General features: G+C 39.1%; 1 protein-coding gene across 6 annotated transcripts in view; it reads right to left on the reverse strand.

The window, feature by feature from the left end:
* LOC309386021 (zinc finger protein 318-like) overlaps window positions 1–22,622 on the reverse strand; it is a 39,247-nt gene that overhangs the window by 14,046 nt on the left and 2,579 nt on the right. For all 6 annotated transcript variants that reach the window (XR_014174333.1, XR_014174334.1, XR_014174335.1 and 3 more), the window contains exons 2-6: window positions 20,322–20,593; window positions 13,695–14,298; window positions 5,086–6,498; window positions 703–802; window positions 169–437 (exon numbers count right to left, since the gene is read on the reverse strand). Coding sequence is in view for 3 of the 6 variants with exons in the window: in XM_081940925.1 (XP_081797051.1) it covers window positions 169–437; window positions 703–802; window positions 5,086–6,498; window positions 13,695–14,298; window positions 20,322–20,593 (2,658 nt within the window). In the remaining 3 variants the exon portion in view is untranslated. The remainder of the gene's footprint in view (window positions 1–168; window positions 438–702; window positions 803–5,085; window positions 6,499–13,694; window positions 14,299–20,321; window positions 20,594–22,622) is intronic.

Consider the following 22,622-nt stretch of genomic DNA (forward strand, 5'->3'; position numbering starts at 1 on the left):
TGCAATGTTACAAACAAATCAGCAGGGAATTGTCCAGTCAGTCTACATGGACTCAACGGCACAGCACGTGTGCGCACGCACACACACACACTCTTAAAAATAGATGGCAAAGAATGCCCTTTCTTTCATACAGGCTAAAATAAGTTAGCATCAGTTCCTAGAATTTACCTTGATTAGATCAGATGTTCTCTCCTGAGTCCTTGCATTTTCTGAAGAGTCTTTACTTTCTGAAGATAGTTTCCGGGATTTCTCAAAAGTATTAATCCCCAGGATCTGGGCTACCTTGTCAAGTTCAGATTGTTTCTTCTCTGCAGCATCAGCACTCATCTTCAGCTGAGCTATTTCCTTCGCAATGTTGTCTTGCAGTCGGTTGATTTCTATTAGCAAGGGGTCTTTATGTCCATCCTTCTCCCTCCGTTTCTTCCGCAGCAATTCCCCTGAACCGAATACAAAAGGGAAGAAAATTATGTTCACAAATGCAAAATGATTGTAATCATTAATGTTATTAAATATCATGGCTCACCAGAATGTCACCACTGAGTCTAAAGCAAGCTAGTTGCCTATACTCATATGATGCACCTAATAAATTCTGGGATGCATATAATAGAAAAGAAGCAAACCCATTTAATCCATCTGACTATATAATATCAAACTCTATTTAAAAATATCCCAGGAAAAATGGGGCATGAGAAGAAACAGTACCTTGTTGTTTTGAAAGTCTGTTTAATTCAGCTCTGAGATAATGTAGTTTTTTTTGCCGTGCTTCTTGTTCAGCTTTCAACTTCTCAATTTCTTCTACTACCTAAAAATGCGTTGAAGAAAAAACTCGCATAAACCACCATCTTTTTTAGCAAAAGGTTAAAGCAACATTGCAAAAATCAGTGTGGTATGGTACATTGCACCTTGAATTCAAGTGATTTGAATAATCACTTTCAAGTAATCATTTGAATAATTGTGGAAATTTAGCTTTTATCAGAGATAGCATCTCTTTTGTTATATGTTGCATCTGTGTTTATTTTTCAGTGAAGGATCACATCAAAGTTCTTTAGCATTAACTATCTTCTGCTGGGAAACACTGTGGCATATAAGTAAATTTTAAGTAAGTCACAAGTCATGCAGGATAAAGTGCATTTAACCTATTGAAATTAATGAACTGAATATCTGCAATCATGTTTGGAATCAATCAATTCCAACACAGTACAAATATTTTAAGCATTTTAAAATGTGTATTAAATAACCCAATGCATTATATTTGAGTTATAATTTTACAATTTGTAAATGGTTTTCTTTACTACTGAATGAAAAACAAGCAACAATATAAGCACATTATAATATAGCGTACTTTTTCATCATGAATTTAATTCACTCAAAACCCATCTCCACGTTTGATTTGTTCCTTAACTAATATTTGTTAATTTTAATATTAATATTTATCATTTTAATCTTTTAATGTCTTATATTATTATTTTCATCATGTAGTTAGCTGCCCAGATTCATTTGATAACAAGATGGGTAGTGTATACATTTAATAAATAAATTGGCATATTTCCAAGATTATGATCTAGTCCAGCGGTCCCCAACCTTTGCAGCTTGGTGGTCTAATTGGGCCACACGAGTGGTGGGCTCGTACGCACATGCAAACACGCACAGTTCGAGTTGCACAGTTTGACTATGTATGCCTGCGCATGCTAGCCTGGCTCTCAATAGGCCAAGGCCCAGGAGTAAGCCACAGCCTGGGGATTGGGAACTTCTGATCTAGTCTGTTTCATTCTAAAATACTACCGTATTTTTCGGAGTATAAGACGCACTGGAGTATAAGACGCACCAAGGTTTTGAAGAGGCAAATTAAAAAAAAAGTAGGTAGGTAGATACAGGGAGAGAGAGGGAAATACAGTAGGTAAGTAGGGAGAGAGAGAGAGAGTAGATAGATAGGTAGATAGAGGGAGAGGGAGAGAGAGAGAGAGAGAGAGAGAGAGAGAGAGAGAGAGAGAGAGAGAGAAATACGGTAGGTAGGTAGGGAGAGAGAGTAGATAGGTAGATAGATGGAGAGAGAGAGAGAGAGAGAGAGAGAGAAATACAGTAGGTAAGTAGGGAGAGAGAGTGAGTATTTAGGTAGGCAGAGGGATATATATATAAATACAGTAGGGAGGGAGGGAGGGAGAGAGAGTAGGTAGGTAGGTAGGTAGGTAGATAGAGGGATAGAGAGAGAGAGAGAAATACAGTAGGTAGTAGAGTGAGAGAGAGAGTAGGTAGGTAGGTAGATAGAGGGGGAGAGAGAGAGAAATACAGTAGGTAGGTAGGGAGAGAGAGTAGGTAGATAGGTAGAGGGAGAGAGAGAGAAATACAGCAGGTAGGTAGGGAGAGAGAGTAGATAGGTAGGTAGATGGAGAGAAATACAGTAGGTAGGTTGGTAAAGGGATATATATATAGAGAGAGAGAAATACAGTAGGTAGGTAGGGAGAGAGGGTAGGTAGGTAGGTAGGTAGGTAGGTAGGTAGATAGAGGGGGAGAGAGAGAAATACAGTACGTAGGTAGGGAGAGAGAGTAGATAGGTAGGTAGATGGAGAGAGAGAGAGAGAGAGAGAGAGAGAGAAAGAGAGAGAGAGAGAGAGAGAGAGAGAGAGAGAGAAATACAGTAGGTAGGTAGGGGGAGAGAGTTAGTAGGTAGGTAGGTAGAGGGAGAGAGAGAGAGAGAGCAGTGGTGGCGAACCTATGGCACGCGTGCCACAGGTGGCACGCGGAGCCATTTGTCAGGGCACGCAAGGCGCTGCCGTCAGCTGGCCAGCTGAGTTCACCCTTTTTTAAAGCCATTTTTCGCCCTCCCCAAGCTCCAGAGGCTTTATAGGAGCCTCGGGAGGGCAAAAACAGCCTCCCCCGCCACCCCGGACGCCCTCTGGAGGCGTCAGGGAAGTCTCCGGACAGTCCCTGAAGCCTTCGGAGCACTCAAAACGATCCTCCGAGCAAACCGGAAGTGACTTGGGTTTGGTTTGGTTTATTTGGATTTATATGCCGCCCTTCTCCAAAAGGACTCAGGGCGGCGTACAACAAAACAAGGGTCGTTTTGAGCGCTCCGAAGGCATCAGGGAAGCCTCCGGACGGTTCCTGAAGCCTTTGGAGCGCTCAAAACGACCCTCCGAACAAACCAGAAGTCACTTCCGGTTTCCTCGGAGGAACGTTTTGAGCGCTCCGAAGGCTTCATGGACTGTCTGGAGGCTTCCCTGACACCTCCGGAGGGCGTCCGGGGAGGCGGGGGAGGCTGTTTTCACCCTCCCCAGGCTCCTATAATGCCTCTGGAGCCTGGGGAGGGCGAAAAAAGCATGTAAAAATGGGGGGAGCGCCTGTAGTGCACGCATGCGCACTGGGGGTCGCGCATTGCATTATGGGTGCGGTACGCCCGCACATGACCCCCTGCGCTCCCCCCACTTATGGCACGCGAGCCAAAAAAGGTTCACCATCGCTAATATAGAGAGAAATACAGTAGGTAGGTAGGGGGAGACAGTAGGTAGGTAGGTAGGTAATGTTTCCAGGTGTATTTATCCATGTGCTGGAGAAGGAAATCACTGACAACCTGCAGCACCCAAGACTTGTTTCTGCTGGCACAGCACTTTATCAATCTAATTCTCATCAATCACTCTAACTAAAGAGCTTTCCGAAAGGGGGGGAAAAGGGTTTTGCACTCTGCAAACCTCCAAAAAACGGCCCTTTTTTTCAAATAAAAGGCATAAATAGCCTTGGGAAGGCTTGCAGAGTGCTCGGGGGGGGGCACAAAATGAGCAAAAAACGGCCCGTTTTTTATGAAAGCGGGCCCATTTTTTGTCAAAAAATTACATGCATAGCTTTATGGAGGCTTATAGAGTGCTGCTGGGGGGCAAAAAACGGTCCATTTTTTGCTCATTTCTGCCCTCCCCAGTCCCCAGGAGCTCTCTGAAAGCTTCCATAAGGCTATGCACCACCATTTTTCTGAAAGGGGTGGGGCTTCGGGAGGCAAGAAAATGCTGTATTCGATGTATAAGATGCACCCAGACTTTTCAGCCTCTTTTTTGAGGAAAAAAGTGCGTCTTATACTCCGAAAAATAGAGTAATTATCCTTGAAATCAGGATCTAAGACATTTTTAGCTCAAAGTATTTCAAGGTTGAAATAAAATACTCTTGACACCACAGCAAAATATTCTGTTTTATCTCTACAATAAAAGAAAAAAAATGCAAGTTTCTGGTCACAAAAGCAACCTTTAAATGAACTATTCGTTCATTATATGGAATATCTTGAGTATTTCAAGCTCAAAACAGAACATATTTTTATAAGCCACTTAAAACATGTTGTTTTATTTTCTCAGAAAACACCAATAACCTGACCATTCCAATAGAATAGTTCAAGTGACGCTATTTTGCTCCAGGTTCAAAATAGTATTTGTTTCTCATATTATGGATATTCCTATTAGAAACACATTTATGAAGTTTGTTTACCAAACCAAGTTTACAGAGCTTACATATTCATTACAATAGAATTAAAATATTAAATGCAATCTAATCAATTTAATTTAAATTCAAGCATAAGCACCTATATTTTATTGAGTTTGGCACTGCTGGTTATTTTCTGGAAGTCAAAAATTTACTTGCTTCCAGAACAACAGGAGGTTGGGAACATCCTTATCTCAAGGGCTAAGATATTCCAAACAAGTGAGACTATTGCAGAGAATGCCCATTATTGCACCCCTTTCCACCATACCTCCTGGTAGCTGGAAACTCTTAGCAGCCCTTACTAGATGTTTGTGTAGGACAGACAGAACTATTGAGGAAAGGAATTCCCTAAGATAGCAAGGCACTAACATTCTATTCAGAAACCTACTGATAGCCAGTGCAGTTCTCACAGCAGAGATTAAATATGGCAGTATCATGACTAACTATCCAATATGCCTGCTACTGTGTTCAGGAGCAGCTTAAATTTTCAAATGGTCTTCATGTAACCATAAGATAAGCAAAGTTCAAAAAGAAAATTTAATGAAATTGAAAAATATACACAGATGTTCATCATTTTAGGCCTTTGAATTATATATTTAAGGTAGATATATTTTAAAAAGTACCCACCTTTTGTTTCCTAGAAGCTCGGTTTTTTTCATCAGATATTCTTTCCGTGGAACCTCTTAATGAAGGTTGAGAGAACGGAGAATGTAATTTTGAATAAGGATCTACTGTGGGGATTTGCACAAGCACAGAGTCATCTCTTTTGCTATTAGAAGTCCCTTTAGCTGTGGAAACTGTCTCAATAACTCTAAGATTGGGCCGTGTTGGATTTGGTGGTACCGTTAATGTGACAAGCCCATGCATATCTGTCAACCCAGGGTCAGTCTGCTGAGCATACATGGGCCAGCCTGAAGCTGCATAAGCCATGTAGTGTCCATATGCATCATAGCCAGGAGGGGCCATTGTAGGAGAAGGGTAGTTTTGGGGTAATGGTGGTGTAGGAAAAGGTGAAAAGCTTGAAAGTCTGTATTGGGGAACAGAGGTGGGGGTAGGTGACAAATTAGGAAGAGATGGTGGAGCTGATGGAATTAGAGACATTGGAGGAACAGATTGCTCAACTGTGTCAACAGGATTATCTCGTCCTAACATTTTGCTTGTATTGTGGTCAGATTTTGTAGCAGAGGATATAACTTTAGATAATGGATAAGAAAGAGTAGGTGAGAGAGAGTGCTTCTGGTTTGATTCTGGAGAATAAGTTTCACTGCGATTGCGACGCCTCTCCCACATTTCTGCTTTGGAAGAAGCTCCTGAATAACGATCAGGTGAATGAGATGACTTTTTTCCATGAAGACGTTCCTGAGTACGAGCAGCAAGTTTACCTATTTCGGCCACCCCAATGTCAAGACCAATAGTTTTAAGCAAATCATGAATCTTCTCATACTCTGGTCTGGATTCATTTAATGGTTCTGGATTTACAGATGGAGGTGGAGAACCTACTTTTTGGCTTACAGATTCCTTCCCATCACTCAGTTTTTGAGTAGATGGAGAGCTGGTATTACAATCATCATCATCATCATCATCATCACCATAAAGAAATTTCTCTTCATCCTCAAGATCATCAGGAAAACTTTTTTTTTCTTCCGTATTATTATCTGCCATGGCCCCCAAAATGCCCAGAATACGTGAAAAGCCACTTCCATCCTGGCTGGCTCTTTCATGAGGAAGCAGGAAATCACCAGGGTGGTCAACAGACTCTGATGTTGACTCCTGAGGCTCTGTTTGTTTTAGAAAATTTTCAGAGTTTTGTTCAGCAGGAAGTGTACTTTGATGTAGACCAGAAAATGGTCTCCAGTCAGGCTCACGGCCTTGAGTTTCCTTATTGGTAGACTCTGCAACTGCACTTTTGTTGAATTGTTTGAGGAAATTCTCTACCTCCAATGAAAAAGGAGCAACACTACTACGCTGGGGCAAAGAAGAATGATTTGAAAGAAGTGGGGGCTCTTTAATAGAGGAAGAACTGCTAGAAAAGACTTCAGGCTAAAAAAGAAAAAAAATTATAATTTGTTACTGCATTCCAGAATTAATGTAATCAATAGTCCATTTCATAAGACAACGTCTTCATATAGTTGGATTATAGTCAATAGTTTAAAACCCAAATAGGAAATTATAAAAAGAAAATGAGACTGAAAAACACATACTGGTACATATTTCAAAAAATTATGTGGTCACAGTACTCTATGGATATTGCACAATTATATCTGAGTCTATATCTAAAGTCACAACATTTATTTCTTTGATAAAGATGTTCAGAGAGCTACAAAAAGTGGTAAGTATCAGATGAACAATGGTAACATGCTCCATTGCAGTCCAATATATTTTGCAATGTTGCGCTGCTAAGAAATAAAACTAATAATACAACAAAAATAGTGGAAGTTTGACTGTCTTGGTAATAACCATCCCTCTCCCATGTAGGACAAGTGGAACGATTGACTTGCCCTCAATCATACTTACACAAAACCAATTTTAATTGGTTTGGTGATCCTCATGCTTATACCTTGATTCCTGATTATTTGGGATCCCCTAACAATAATTAACCTTGGCTTCAACGTCATGGCTTCAAAATCTAAGGGAGTGGTTTGAACAAAACCCAACAGCACTTTTTCGTGCGGCTGTTGATAAAAAAAGGATTGCCATGATCGCCAATGTCCAATGACGGATATGGCACAAGAAGAACAATAATTAAAAAGGAAAAAAGTTTGTGCGAAAGGAATAGCAAAGGAGGAACGTAGTGACTAAGAAGAGTGAAAATGTTAAAAGGTTGCTTTGAGGAATTACACTTCCAAAGACATTTTAATACTAAATTTGCATTTCAAAATCAAAATCAAAACTAGATAGTTGCAAAAAAGACCTTAGCATATTAATATACCTGCTAAGATAGATTGGGCCCCACTTTGACACTCTTTCACAAGACTCTGAAGACACGGTTCTGCCAATGGGCCTGGGGACTCCAGAATGATTATGGAGCGCATTAAGTGGCTCATTTGATCATTGTTGCCAAAGGGAGGGATTATTACTTTTTATATTGTTTTTGCATTGGGATTTTATCCTTGTAAACCACTCAGTCACTGAGAATGAATTGGGCAGCCATATAAATTTTGATAAATAGTAAAAATTAATATCTAATATTTTTATTTTGTTCTCTAAAAATTAAAACACGATATTTAGATTTTACCATGTGTCCGTGACTATTAGTAAGGTACATTTTTTTGGGCAGAGTTTTATGTCTGTTTATAGAATAAACAGACCCTCAATTAATAATTAACATTATTTAATTTGGCTTACACGGGTAATCCTTGATTTACAACCGATCATTTAACGACTGTTCAAAATTAGGACCTTGGGGGAAAAAGTGGCTTACTACCTGTAATCACAATTGTGATTGCTGTACCTTCCCCGAAGTCACATGATCACAATTCAGTGGCAAGTGGTCACGATTGCTAATGGCAACATTTTGTTTTTGTCAATTCTGGGCAAAAAACATCCATTAGGGAAGCTGTATTCACTTAATATCTATGTGATTTGCTTATACCCATATGATTTGTTCAGCAAATGCTTTAATTTACTTAACCATCACCATAAAAATTGTCATAAAATCAGGTCCAACGTGACTTACAACCATGAGTTACAATGGAAATTCCAGTTTCAATTGTGGTTGTAAGTCAAGGACTACAAGTACCAGGAGTAGCAGAAGAGCAGCAGCGGGCACCACTGCCAACCCTGGTGTCCAGCAGCCTCCTCAGGAGCCTCGAGTTGTGGCCGTTTGCATGTCTCTCCCGAGCTTCTCTCGGGAGGTGAAATGGCAGGCACCCCGCTAACAGAGCCTCCGGGTGAAAGGCGAGTGAAGGGTGCAGTGACCGGAGAGGCTGGCTATCCCTGAAGCCAGCTCTCGAGGAAGGAGGCAGAGATGAGGCCCGGGGCTCGCTTCCCTTCATCCTTCCTCCAAGAGCTGCAGGTGGCAGGGAAAACGAGGCTTCTTTGCCAGCTTCCCAGCTGGCAAAACAGAAATTTTCACCAACTAGAAGGTATGTGTGTGAGAGAGAGTGGGGTGAGAGAGAGAGAGAGAGAGAGAAGAAAAGGAAGGAAGAGGAAGAGAGAGAGAAAAGAGAGACAAAGAGAGAAAGAGAAAAAAAAGAGGGAGAAAGAAGGAAAGAGAAAGTAAGTGGGGGAGACAGAGACAAGAAAGAAAGAAGGAAGGAAGGAAGAGAAAGGAACAAAAGAAAGAAAGAGACACACAAAAAAGAAAGAATAGACGGAAGGAAAAAAAGAAAGGAAGGAAAGAGAAAGAAAGAAAGAAAGAAAGAAAGAAAGAAAGAAAGAAAGAAAGAAAGAGGGAAAGAGATATAAGAAAGAAAGAAGGAAGGAAGAAAAAGAAAGAGAACTTATGATCACAATTGAGCCCAAAATATTGGTTGCTAAGCAAGAGCATTGTTAAATGAGTTTCACCACATTTTACAAGTTGGCCACTCCCACCCGGTCACATGACTGCCAAGCCATGCCCACAAAATAGGCCACACCTACAGAATAGGTTCTAAAAAAAATTGAAACCCACCACTGGTATATGTATATGTGTGGGAGAGAAAGAATAATTAAGGTCATTGATCTAAAGATGAAAAACTTTAGATAAAAAGACAAAAGTGCTTATTATCCATTTTGGGTTTCTTACAAGAACATCTTTTTGTGTAAGTTTGTGATATCTTAATGATATCTGTTGCAGTTTTGTGCTTTGTGATAATACCTTACTGAGATTACTTCTTTCAATATCTACACAGGAATTATCATCTACTAAGAATAGTGAAGTTGTTACTAAATTTTACTGAGTTTACTAAGTTACTAGTTACTAAGATTCTTGATAAATGACTATCACACTTTGAAAACCTGGTATCACTGGATCATATTCAACAATTTTGTTGAATTAACATTAACTAAAAAGGTTTTTAAATTGGATTTTGAATAAATGTGCAATTAATTGTTACAGTTTTGAATTTTACTGTTACTATCTTCCTTCTGTCGTGCAAACTGCCCAGTCACATGACACCCCCAGCCATGCCCACCAAGCCACGCCCACAGAATCGGTAGTAAAAAAAAATAGAATTCCACTACTGGGTGGGGGGGACTGAGGATCAATTTGTAGCACCAAGGGGGCAGTGGACTGAAAAAGTTTGGGAACCACTGTTCTATATAATGCAGACCAACTTGGAAAAGCCAGAAGAAAGGCTGGGAACAACAGTGATTCTCAGTGCATTTTTAATGAAAGTGAATAACTAAACAAGTGAATTCAAGGGAAATGTCTTCACACTTCCAAAACTTTTATTACAATGGGGAAGAAAACTTCCAAGAAATTAACCACTTGCAATATATCTAATGTAGAGTCATGAAAGTTAATCAAACTGATTAATCTAGAACCAATTATGACATACTGAGATATATGTTAATTTAAAATGTGTTACATTTGTTATTATGTTTTTATTTTGCTTTTGTTAGCCATATTCTTCAAATTGGCAGCCATATAGAATGAATGAATGAATGAATGAATGAATGAATGAATGAATGAATGAGTGAATGAATGATCATGAAACAGGTGACTCATAGGAGGATTCCACCATATAGAAGAACCAGATTGGATCTTTGGAAAAAATTATCTGTCTTAGTTTGTAGTAATCCGGTCCCTACAAAGTGTAACTTCCACTTCTTTAAAACTTATCAGATCATGCTGAAAAGACTACCTTTTAAATAAGCTTTTTCAACGAAGCCCAACCATTTAACTGCTATCTCTCTGCTGTGCTAATAGGAAGAACATGGCTTTCTTGGTTGCCATTCTTATATCCATAAATTCATACTCAAAGTTTCTGGATAATTTCTGGATGACAATATAGATCTTGAAGAAAACCTAAGGGAATAGAAAACTTTCTATTCGGCACTTTCTTCCTTTTCTTTACCATAACCTAACTATTTTAGGGTATCCTGCAAGACTAAAGCAAATCAATACAGCATTTTCTTTCCCAATTTTCTCCTCCTCCTACGGTACTTCTTTCACAGCCTTGACACTCTGATCTGAAGGCCAATAGAAATCACTAATCAGTTCACCACTTAAGCCTGATTAACCACAACTTTATGTTAGAAACTAACATTTGTGTATAGACAATTTGCTCTTTGTATGTCTAATAACCTAAATTTGTTTATTGCAGGGCCCAGTGGGAAACCAATCAAAATTCTGGACTGCACATACTAATACCGGTATATATTTAGTTTCCTATTTTTTATTAAGTGAACTGATGTACATGTTAGTAAATTAATTATATAAAATTACACGAATCTATAGATAAGATTCATTTTAATTAGAATATAGGACAATTGCTTTCATTTTTTTTCTTTTCATTTTGCATATAAAATTAAATATTTTTTTTGCAAAATATATAATCTGACATCTTAGTTTTATTTAAACAGGCTGACATCTGTTCAGCCCCTCCAAAAGCTGAAAACAGGGATGTAATACTTAATGCGACAGAATAAGAAAATATAACATGGGGCATTCTATAAAGATCTATAATGAAAATAGGGTACCATAAAATGTGCTGCTCCTCCATCATTCTGTAGCAGATAGCACTAAATTGGGGAATCACATAGAAAGCTCATGAGGGATCCTTGGGGCTCTCTGAGCTTGCTTGTTTTCTTGAGGTCACTAGGACTGATGATGTTACCTAGTATGGGTAATGAAAAGTCTGCAAGAAAACAAGCAAGCTCAGAGAGCACGAAGGACCCCTTATTTTAAACCAGAGCTACATATATCCTCCTTTATTGATTGAAAGCCCATCTCTGTATTTTCAGAATACCAACAGAAGAAAGTTCCAACATCCAGTTAGTTAATAAATATCCAGGGTTAAAGTTAAAAAGAAAAAAATGGGAAGTAGGTCAGAAAACAAACATAAATACAGGAAGGCCAGTTTCCCTCTCTCCACTGTAGAAAATGGACCTCACAGTAAATCCAGTATTATATTTCCAACAGTGAAGAAGGGCAGCCTATAGTGGGACATACCAAAATAATCTCACTGTGCAGGAATATGCAGAATGCAATCAGACACAACCTATCCTCAGAAAGATACATTTGCCAAAGAAAGCAGAAATTTGAATATTCAGTTTGCAGTGTCTCAGGAAACAAAAGCCATGTGCATGTGTCTGCTTAGAAGCCATCAGTAGAGAGTGCAGATGAAACTACTGCATTCCTAGTTGAAGGTGCCATTATCAACTCAAAACAGCAACACACTAACACGAGCCAAAGTCATATACAGACACTTAAAATGACACAAAGCAATAATCAAATCCTGTTGAGAAACAGATCTTAGCAGGGTGGATAAAAATCAATGATTTTAAAAAAACACAATTTAAAAAAAAACAATTTAAAATCAAGTTTTTTTATTCAAATCAGATTTAAATTAGTTTTTTTTTTAATTTAAATCAGATTTTTTTTATTTTTATCAAATTTATTTTAATAAAATACTTTTGGAGTAAAAATCTATCTAAAGATAGTTTTTTATTTAATATACATTAATAATTTAATTTATTCAGCATGAAATGGAGCATAGTTATATAGCATGAGGCTGTATATTCTGCCATATTAGAGCTGTCATTGAGTCAACAGTGGGTCAGAGGAGGAGTTGCTGCAGGAAAGAAATGACAGTTGCCATTTAAAAATTATGATTTAAATCGAGTTGATTTAAATCCACCCTGGATCTTAGTAGTTCCTCATATGTTCAAAAAGTCATTCCTCCTCCAGGAGGACTTCTTCAGGAGGTTTGGGTCAAAAATATGTTTAATCACAGCTCCTGAGTTTTGTGAAAGATGTAAACTGATTTTTAGAATGAACATTGGATCTGGGCAGAGAAAAAAGAAGTTATTACACAAAGATTCTTCCTTGAAGACAAAGTTCTAAGTCTCAGACTTCCTTGAAGAGATGACAGCCCTCAGAAGTATTACTTCTGAACACAGATATGGCATCAGAAATTTGACAGTTCCAGAGTCGCTGTAGCTAGAATGAAGGACTGCTGAGGGGAAAACAATTGGGGAAAAACACAACTAGTAGCAGTTACTCCTTCTGTCATGACTGTAGTGGTTAGAAAGGGCTTACCCTTGCCAAAACAAACAGGACAGAGAAAAAGTAAAATAGGAAGCAATAGAATCCTTGGCAAAGCTTTGGGAAAATGCTTTTTTTGTAAGAACCCAAAAGTCTGACTCTTAGAGTAGAACAAGTGAAAAGACCATTCCACCATGCAATCCATTTAGGGAAATGACTTAACAGACAAATGATGTCTAGAACTTGTTCAAGTCCTGCATACGTCTTTAGCCTGGCCCACCAACATTTGGGATTGCTGCTCCTGGCATGCCACTTAATGATTATGTGAGACTATCAGTCTGGAAAAAGTTGCACAGCCTAGTTTCCTGCATACTAGCTTATCAATTCCTTATGATAGTTTTATGAATTCCAAAAGTAATCAGTTGTACATTTTGAATCATACAAATATAAGTCAACAATACAACCTTTGAAATAAATACTTTACATATATATTATTTGATAAATCTATTAATCTATACTTCTATCATCATTAAAAAAACTTTTTGGGTTTAGCAAATGTGTATTTTTAAACATATGTTTGGAGAGTATGAGTGGCAAGAGCTCCCACTTTTCATCTTGCAAGAGGTTCAGTAAAAATTTAGATGGGCATTTTTTTCCATTCAATCTTTTTGTAAATAAGGAGTCTTAAAAGCTTGTATATTTTTCTGTGAATATTGTAAGGTTAACAAAGGCTCCCCAATATCCCCAAGCATATTGAAACTGAACAGGTAGCCATTAAAAAAATAACATATTCTTTAAGTTCTAAAATGTAGTTCACTGTGTATCACTAACTTTAGAAATACTTCTCTAGGATGATCATAATTGCTTAAAGACTTACAGACTGTTGCCCTAAATTTTAAAGCAAGTCAAGTCCTCATTTAGATCAAATAAAATCAAGCCGATAATATACTTAGTTTCATACTTAAACTAATAATCTTCAAGGGCATTTTAGAGAAATATAACTAACTAACACAATTTCAAACTAACAGAGTTGAAATTAAGCATTAAAGAGATTTTTAAAAATTGCAACTGATAGTAACAAAAATGGAGTGGAGTGGTGTCAAACCTGTACAGAATGATCATCCACACGTTTCTTCAAAATAGATTTTTTGGGCATTGCCGGTGCCTCATCAGGTCTATAAAGGTACTGAGGTTCAGACGATTTCGTTGGATTAGTTGAACTAGTCATCACATAACTATTGCCAGATAGTTCCCGACTCAGATTTCTGCTCAGTTCCTCTTCTTTTCTTTTCCTTCTAGCACTTTCAAGTTCGCGAAAATCTTCATTGAGATATATTGGACTTGGACTTCTACTAAAACTTCGTTTACGGTACTTTCGTGTTCCTGACAAGAAACCCTGTGGTTCCATGTTCATATCAAGTAATCTGTCATTTCTGTCATATCGAGGTCGTTTTGGCTCCCGCCCTCTATCGTCCAATGCATATAAGGATTTTCTATGTAGTTCACCTTCCCTATCAGCTTCTCTTGGTTTATCCTCATAGTTCATGCTATAGTCTGATTGATGGAGGAAAACATCCCTATTGTGATAGTCCTCATCATGTCTCCTACTGTAAGGGCTAGCCTGATTTTCCTCACGAGAAGGATATCTCTCAAGGCTCCGACGACGTAAAAGGCTTCTGCTAAATATTGGTCCATCAGCCAAATCATCCCTGATTAGAGAGATACACAAATTATAACTTCATTCACAAATTTGAATAGTGTCAGTTGAACAGAAATGTTGAAAAGCAGCCTGCTTATGCATAATCATTATTTTTCCTTTCAACCTAATGCAGTCAGTTCCAAAAGTTTTATAACTTTTGCAACAGGTACATTTCCTATCACAAACCAAGGTATTTTGTTCTCAATTAAATAACTTCTAAAACAAGTTATTAATAAACAGAGAAAGATAAAACTTAAGCATAACCTGAAAATCCACTCACTAAATTCTGTATTCAATTCAGGTTATTTTATTGCTCTCCTCCCATCTATACCTTTTGTTTTCTTCTAATCTGTTTTGGAATATCCGTTAGCCATTAAGGCAGATTTGTCAAGAGCAGGAGAGGAGGAAATCCATTGGTAGGTGTTATTTCATCTACTGGACATAACTTACATTGCAAGGTGGGTGTTAGATTTTACATAAAGTGTGCACCAGAATATCTTGATTTTCAAAGATTGCATAAAAAGGTATTAGCAGAAAAATAAGAAATGTTACTGTTCTTTTACCAGATATAATACTGAAATATCAGTTCATGATGAACAGCAACACTTCATCATGTCTACATCTTAAAGTAGTTTTATATACTTTCACTGTAAGAATGATATAGTAGTGTTACATAATAGTCTTACTTGTTTGACCTGCACCATTGTTTCCCAGTTAATGGAAAAATTCATTTAATCAGTTTTTTCTCTTGTTGATTTAGAATCACCTTCCATTTAAATTAGCCCATCTTGTGCCATAACAAACCACTGAGGTACTACCATCACATGCTAGAAGTCAGAGAATATAGATGAAAATAGTAATGACATTCTGTTATGCATTCTGTATTGATTCATCAAACACAGGGCTCCGGAGCCTGCATTGGTTGCCTGCCTGCCTTACTGAGTTAAGTTCTTCTTATACCAACTGTTCACTGACTACATTATTTGTTCACAACAACTTTCCTTTACAATGAATGGGGGGGGGGGGGTGTCTATCAACATATATTTGATCTCTCTCCCTAGTATATGTGTTTTTTTAAGTTCAAAGACAGCCAAAGGATAAATTTTCCAGTTATTTTTCGATATAACACAGCAGATGGATTTAGGAACTATTGGGAATTCCTACTGGCAGTTTTTAATCAAAATCCACTCATAACTGCTAAGTACCTGTTTAATCTCACCTTTCTTCACATATCTAAGACCGGGATGGCGAACCTATGGCACGTGTGCCACAGGCGGCACAAGGAGTCATTTGTCAGGGCATGCTCATAGGGTCGTTTTTCATCCTCCGTAGCCTTCATGGAAGCCTCGTGAAGGTCCCTAAAGGCTCCGGAGGACTAAAAACGGCCCTAAGGGACAAACCAGAAGTGATGTCCAATTTGCTCATAGGCTCGTTTTTTGCCCTCCAGAGCCTTCAGGGAAGTCTCCAGAAAGCCCCTGAAGGCTCCAGAGGGCTAAAATCGGTCCTACAAGCAAACCAGAAGTCCATCCCTGAACTTCCAGGTTGCCCATAGGGCCACTTTTTTGCACTTTGGATGCTTCATGGAAGCTCCTGAAGCCTCTGGAGGGGACAGGGGGGCTGTTTTCGCCCTCTTCAGGCTCCTATAAAGCCTCTGGAGCCTGGGGAGGGCAAAAAAAGCATGCCAAAAATGGGGGGGGGAGCGCTAGTCATGTGTTCATGCGCACTGGGGTCATGAGCAGTGCATTATGGGTGTGGCACGCTTATGCACGATCCCCCTGCACTCCCCTTTTTGGCACGCGATCCAAAAAATGTTCACCATCATTGATCTAAGATATCTACAAAATATGTTTTGTAGAAACCCTTGCCCACATTTTCTTCCATTGCCCCTGCTGTGATAGCATACACTCTATCATTTTAACATGTCAATAGAATTTAATCCCACCTATAGGTAGATGCTGTTCTTCTAGTTTTGCAAGAACAAAATTCAAACATTATGAATACGGTGACTCTTAATTAGTTCCTATCTCAATTAGAGGGGAAATATTATTTGTACCCCGATGCTACAAATATTTTGTTACCACGTCTCTAATTCTCTGGATTTATCCCTTTTTTTCTTTCCAGACTATGATTTTTCATACTTGCTCATCCTAGAATGAATCTATTTGTATTTATTTATAAATTTCTACACCACTCATCTCACCTATTACATAAGTAAGTTAAATGAATGAATATTCTTTAACTGCAATAACTCTGTTATATATTCCACTAAAACTACAAAGATTTTTTTTTCAAATCAGCCTTTTAGGGTAACAATTGGAAAAGGTTTGCAATTTGTATCCCTAATTGTTAACATTAAAATTCCTTTAGAATAATATAATTCAAATGGCATACAATAGAAATATCCTATTTAGTAGAATTATTTTCCTCACATGGATCATTATAGTATGCAGATGTGTTTATAAAACATCAATAGGTTTAAGAAAAGTCTATTGTCTCAACAGAATTACTCCATTGAATACCACAATGATGCATAATATGCTCACTGGATGCAATATGCTGACCATTTTGCAAAACAAACAAAATAATCAGGAACATCATGAAAGACAGCATAACTAATTCGTTCATGCCTTGAATAGGAACCTATAATATTGTAATGTTGTGTTGAATACTCAGTTATAGCTTCCTTATTTTTAATCTAGTTTTTCTAAGATTTGCTTAATTTTTGTATCTCACAAACATATTCTAATTTTATACTTTTACAGGACCTCAACTTATGACCGCTGATTTAACAATGGACTCGGAAAAACTGACTTTATGTCTTGTATTCACACTTACAACTCTCACACCAGCCCCATGATCATGTGATCACAATTCAGATATCTGGCATTTATGTTTAAAACCGATTGCAATCTTTTTGCCAATTTCTGGCAAAAAAACCTGGGTTTTTCACTTATTGACTATGTGATTCAGTTAGCAACTGAGATGATTCACTTAACAACCACCATAAAAATTATCATATATTCACTCGACTTATGACCATGGGTTGCAATAGCAATTCCATTCCATTTGTAGTTATACAGTAAGTCAAGGACTACCTGTATTGTATAGCTAGTCCTTAACTTAAAATGTTTAGGTTTAGCAACCTTTCAAAGTTACAACACTGCTTGTGACTTATTTCACTCATGACCACTGCAGCATCCCCATGGTTATGTGATCAGAATTTGGAAGCTTATATTTATGACAGTTGCAGTGTCCCAGGGTCATGTGATCATCTTTTGCAACCTTCTGACAAAGTCAATGGGAAAGTCAGATACACTTAACAACCCTGTTACTAATTTAACAACTGCAGTGATTCAATTAACATCTCTGGCAAGAAAGGTCATAAAATGGGGCAAAACTCACTTAACTACTGGCTTGCTTAGCAATATAAATTTGTGGCTCAATTGTGATCATAAGTCGAGAATTACCTGCATGTTTAAAAAACAGCAGAAAATCAGCCCTTTTTATTTAGAAATAAAACTTTCCCCAGGGACCAGGGGTTTTCAATTTCAGCACTGAAATACGTTAAATGACAGTTCTATTTGAATGCACATCTGATTACAGATCACCAAACAGCTTTCACTGTAAATGCATCGTGTTATTCAGTGTTCAAAGGAAAAGGAAATATTTTACCATTATATCACAGATTCATGCTATTCCAAAGATTCTTTTTTTCTAAATATATTTTGCATATACGTTTATCTTATTGCAAATAGAAAATGGCTAATAGTAAAAACCATCTGCAGATGAAACACAACCCATATATTAGTTTACAAAAACAGGATGTTTGAATTCTGTTAAACTGTAATCTATTTTCTACATAAGATTTTGCACCTGTAAGTTTAGTAAACTTTAGTTACTAAATTTTCACCAGGAAATTCATTAAGAGCACTTCCTCATTTTTCTCCCCATCTTGTCATGTTAAAAAAATGGTTTCAGTTCCACATTTGATCTTAATGCTTACTTCTTAGAGAAGAATCCACTTGATAAAAACAAGAAATTTCATAAAAATACTGTTGATTAAAGATGAAAAACGAAATAATTTGGCTCATTCGTCAAAATACAGAAATATTTTCAGTGCATTTTAAGTACTTACATAGATGCTATTAGAATGAATGCTGTTTACAATCTATTGCTTTGCACTTATTATGAAATGAAATAAAAAATAAAACAAATCAAATAAATGAATATTTATTTATTAAATAAAAATTATTTTCATTTTTGGAAAATTAAAAATAGAACCTAACAGGAGCACAGTGCCTTATTTGCACATCTTCCAACAGAAAAGACAAAGATAAGTTGGGAGTGGTAAGGAGCACCCTGTAAGTGTAAGAGGAAACATGAAGCATCGTTACCATTTTGCTTTTGAGTAAATTGATACCTTAAACTATCATACAAAAAGGTTAAATCATGGCATAAACTGAACCAAAGTTTATTAAAACTGAGACTTTTGTTACTCATCCAGTTAAAATGAAAATTTGGGTGGGCAGAGAGTCAGAGAGTTGTTGGAATGAACCAACTCTTGTCTGAGACTGTAGGGCAGTGATGGTGAACCTATGGTACGCGTGCTACAGGTGGCATGCAGAGCCATTTGTCAGGGCACGCGAGGAGCTGCCTTGTCAGCTGGCCAGCGCCCATGCGAGCGCTGGCCAGCTGAGTTCACCCTTTTTTAAAGCGATTTTTCACCCTCCCCAGGCTCCAGAGGCTTTATAGGAGGCTGGGGAGGGTGAAAACAGCCCCTTCCGCCCCTCCCCGGAGGCCCTCCGGAGGCTTCATGAGCTTCCCTGAAGCCCCCGGAGCACAAAAAAACGGCCCTACGGACAAACCGGAAGTTCGGGAACGGACTTCCTGTTTGCTCGGAGGGTCGTTTTGACTGCACCGGAGGCTTCAGAGAAGCCTCTTGAAGGTCCCCAAAGCCTTCGAAGAGCTTAAAACGACCCTCCGAGCAAACCGGAAGTGGATTCCGGTTTGCTCGGAGGGTGGTTTTGACTGCTTCGGAGGCTTCAGGGAAGCCTCCTGAAGGTCCCTGAAGCCTTCGGAGGGCTTCCGGGGGGGCGGGGGGGGGCGGGGAGGCTGTTTTCGCCCTCCCCATGCTCCTATAAAGCTTCTGGAGCCTGGGGGGGGAGAAAAAAGTATGCAAAAATGGGGGGGTCGCGCCTGTAGTGCACGCCTGCCCGCTGGGGGGGAGCACTGTATTATGGGTGCAGCAATCCTGCACACAACCCCCCTGCGCTTCCCCCACTTATGGAACACGAGCCAAAAAATGTTCGCCATCGCTGCTGTAGGGTATTTCTCCCCAAAATGAAAAGCATCGTACAAATGAAAACACAATCATCCAGCATAGATTTAGACCATTGTATTGTGAACAGTCAAGCCCCATCTCCCACAATAACTATTTCGCTTGAGCATTCTTAATATACTATTAAACTTCCAAATATACCCATCACCCAAAAATATACATTGTATGTGACTGATAACCCATTCCACATATTTAATATGACTGAGGTATTACCCATACAAAGAACATTAAATATAAACATTAAATGTGAATATATACTATTATACCACAGAACGTTTGCTTTCATCATTTAATTAATGTACAGAAAAGGGACAAATCTATCCTTAATGAAAATCCAAATACTGATATTATACCGAAAATGTTATGTTCTTTTGGACTTTGTTAAACAACTACACATATATTCTTTCATTAAATTCTTTTAAAATGTACTGAAGTTTACTGAAATACAGCATTACTGTATTATTAACACTACTACTTTTGTAATGGTATATGAATGAGTTGTCATATTCATTTTGAAATTGTGAAATATTCATTTTGGAATTATGAAATATCAGTCTGAGAAAGTACACTAAATACTCTCTCCAAGATCTGGAATTCTCAATACAGCTTGACCAGTTATTTTTCATTACATCTTATAAAACTGTGGTATTTTATATCAAGCATGGATGTGAGAAACAAGTCTTTAAAAAACCTACCTATCCATATCACTCAGGCTGTCAACTGGTGAGCCCAGTCTATCGCATAACCTCTTTCTCTCAGGTGTATCAATACCGTAACGATCATTGCCAACAGTGATCCGCAGATTCTGTTCCACTGAAGATTCAGAGTGTTGACTTCTAGAACGCCGACCAGGAGAACGTGAGCGCCGACCTGGAGAACGTGAACGCCGACCCGGGGAACGTGAGCGCCGATCTGGGGAACGTGAGCGTCGACCCGGGGAACGTGAGTGCCGACCCGGGGAATGTCTCTATAATTGAAGAAAAATATGATTCCATCTCATTGGCTATGCTATCAAACAAATAATCAAAATATAACCAGAGGTTTTATATTGGAGTACGTATTATTATTGTAATTCAGTATGGAACCAAGCTATCTATACATACATACATAAGTACCGTATTTCCTCGAAAATAGGACATGTCCTGGAAGCAGGTGGAAGCAGGGAAGAGGCCGGTCGGGCCAGCCGCCAAGTTTTCCGGGAGCCAGGGCAGAGTGTCTTCCGGCAATGGCCACTCTGGAAGTGCGCTTCCCACTCTATGGTTCTGCCCCAGCTGCCGGAAGACTCTTTGCCCCGACTGCCAGAAAACTTGGCAACAGGCAGCTGGCCCAACTGGCCTCTTCCCCACTTCCAGCGGCTTCCATCCGGGGTTTGGAAGCTGTAGAGGAAGCCATCCTCAGTGCTGGGATGGTGGCAGCAGCCCTGGCGGGGGAGCTGGCCCAGGCCGTGGCCTCTATGTGGGTGCGGGTGGAGGGCGGCAGCAGCATCGGCTGTGAGCTAAAGGACTTGGTGCTTACCGGCTTCACCCAAATCGATGTGGTGAGGACTGGGAGGCGCGCAAGCGGGGGTGGTGGTGACAGGCACTTGTGCGGCTTGGCTCCTTCGGGATACTGCTTGGCACTCTGCCCAGCTGGAGGGGGATATTGTCTGTTGAGTGGGCACCATATGGCAAGAGGTGCCAGGTGGCTGCTCTCTTGCAAGAGGGCTCCTGAAGAGCATGGCACAGGGACAGGACGACGCAGGCACAGCCTCAGGGGTGAACAGCTGACGAGTGGCTGTGTTGCGCTGTTGCAGCAGCACAACACAGCAGCCATGAGGTGACCACGCTCGCTGCCTCCTGCACCTCCAAAGTAATAAGCCCCCCCCCTCCAAAATAAGACCAAGTCCTTATTTTGGGGGTCAAAAGAAAATAAAACCCTGTCCATTTAAAAAGCAGTATACACACCAAGCTTGCATTATCTATGGAATAAATGCACAAGTTGTCCTCAACTTACAACCATAATTGACCCCCAAATTTATGTTGCTAAGTGAGACGTATATTTCCTTTCCAAGTTCTCCTTGTAGGAGGAGGAATAGTCCTGACCATAGACCACACCCATGACCAAGGCGGGGATCGGCGGCGGCAATCCTCACTGCCTGGAACAGGCTGAAAATGGGGCACACGGAGGCCGAAAATGGGGTGAGTTTTCTTTGTTTTCCTCCCCAAAAGCTAGGTGTGTTTTATAGTCCAGAACGTGTTATAGTCCGAAAAATAGTTGTGTCTTATAGTCCAGAACATCTTATAGTCCTAAAAATATGGAATATGCAGGAAAAACACATATTGAATATGAAATGAATGCAAAGTAGATACTATTCCTATGGTTGAGCTAGGAAATAATCCCCTGGGTATTTTTTGTAATTATATCTGCCTAATGTAAATATTTAAAACTATTTTCAAGGAAGCTTGATTAGTCTCATGTACTGAGTTCCTAGGGGTGCAGTGACTCAGTGGTTAAAGCCCGCTTGAAGACCCCAGTGCTGTGTGAGGGGGTGAACTCCTGTTACTGGCCACAACTCCTGCCCACCTAACATTTCAAAAGCATGCAAATGTGAGTAGATAAATAGGTACTACTTTGGTTAGAAGGTAACAGTATTCCATGCACCTCAGCATACAGTCATATTGGGCACTTGACCATGTAAAATGTCTTCAGACAACGCTGGCTCCTCAGCTAAGAAACAGAGATATGCACTACTCCCTAGAGTAAAGGGAAACCTTTATCTTTATTGAGATCCTAATTTATAAGTTGAGTTGTGGAGTATTGTAAGTTAGTAATAGAAGCAAAATCTAAAAGTACATTCAGCAGAAGAATATAGTAAAACCCAAAATGAAAAAAACTGTGATGGATGTAGTTGAAAGCAGTTCACAATTAACAAGGTTGTGACAGGAAAAAAGTGCACATTGCTTCAAAAATATTCATTAATCTGTTAGCTTATCATTAACCTTAGTATGATTTCATAA

Source organism: Natrix helvetica, assembly GCF_964273705.1.
Source record: "Natrix helvetica genome assembly, chromosome: 2".
In the NCBI taxonomy this organism is placed as follows: domain Eukaryota; kingdom Metazoa; phylum Chordata; class Lepidosauria; order Squamata; family Natricidae; genus Natrix; species Natrix helvetica.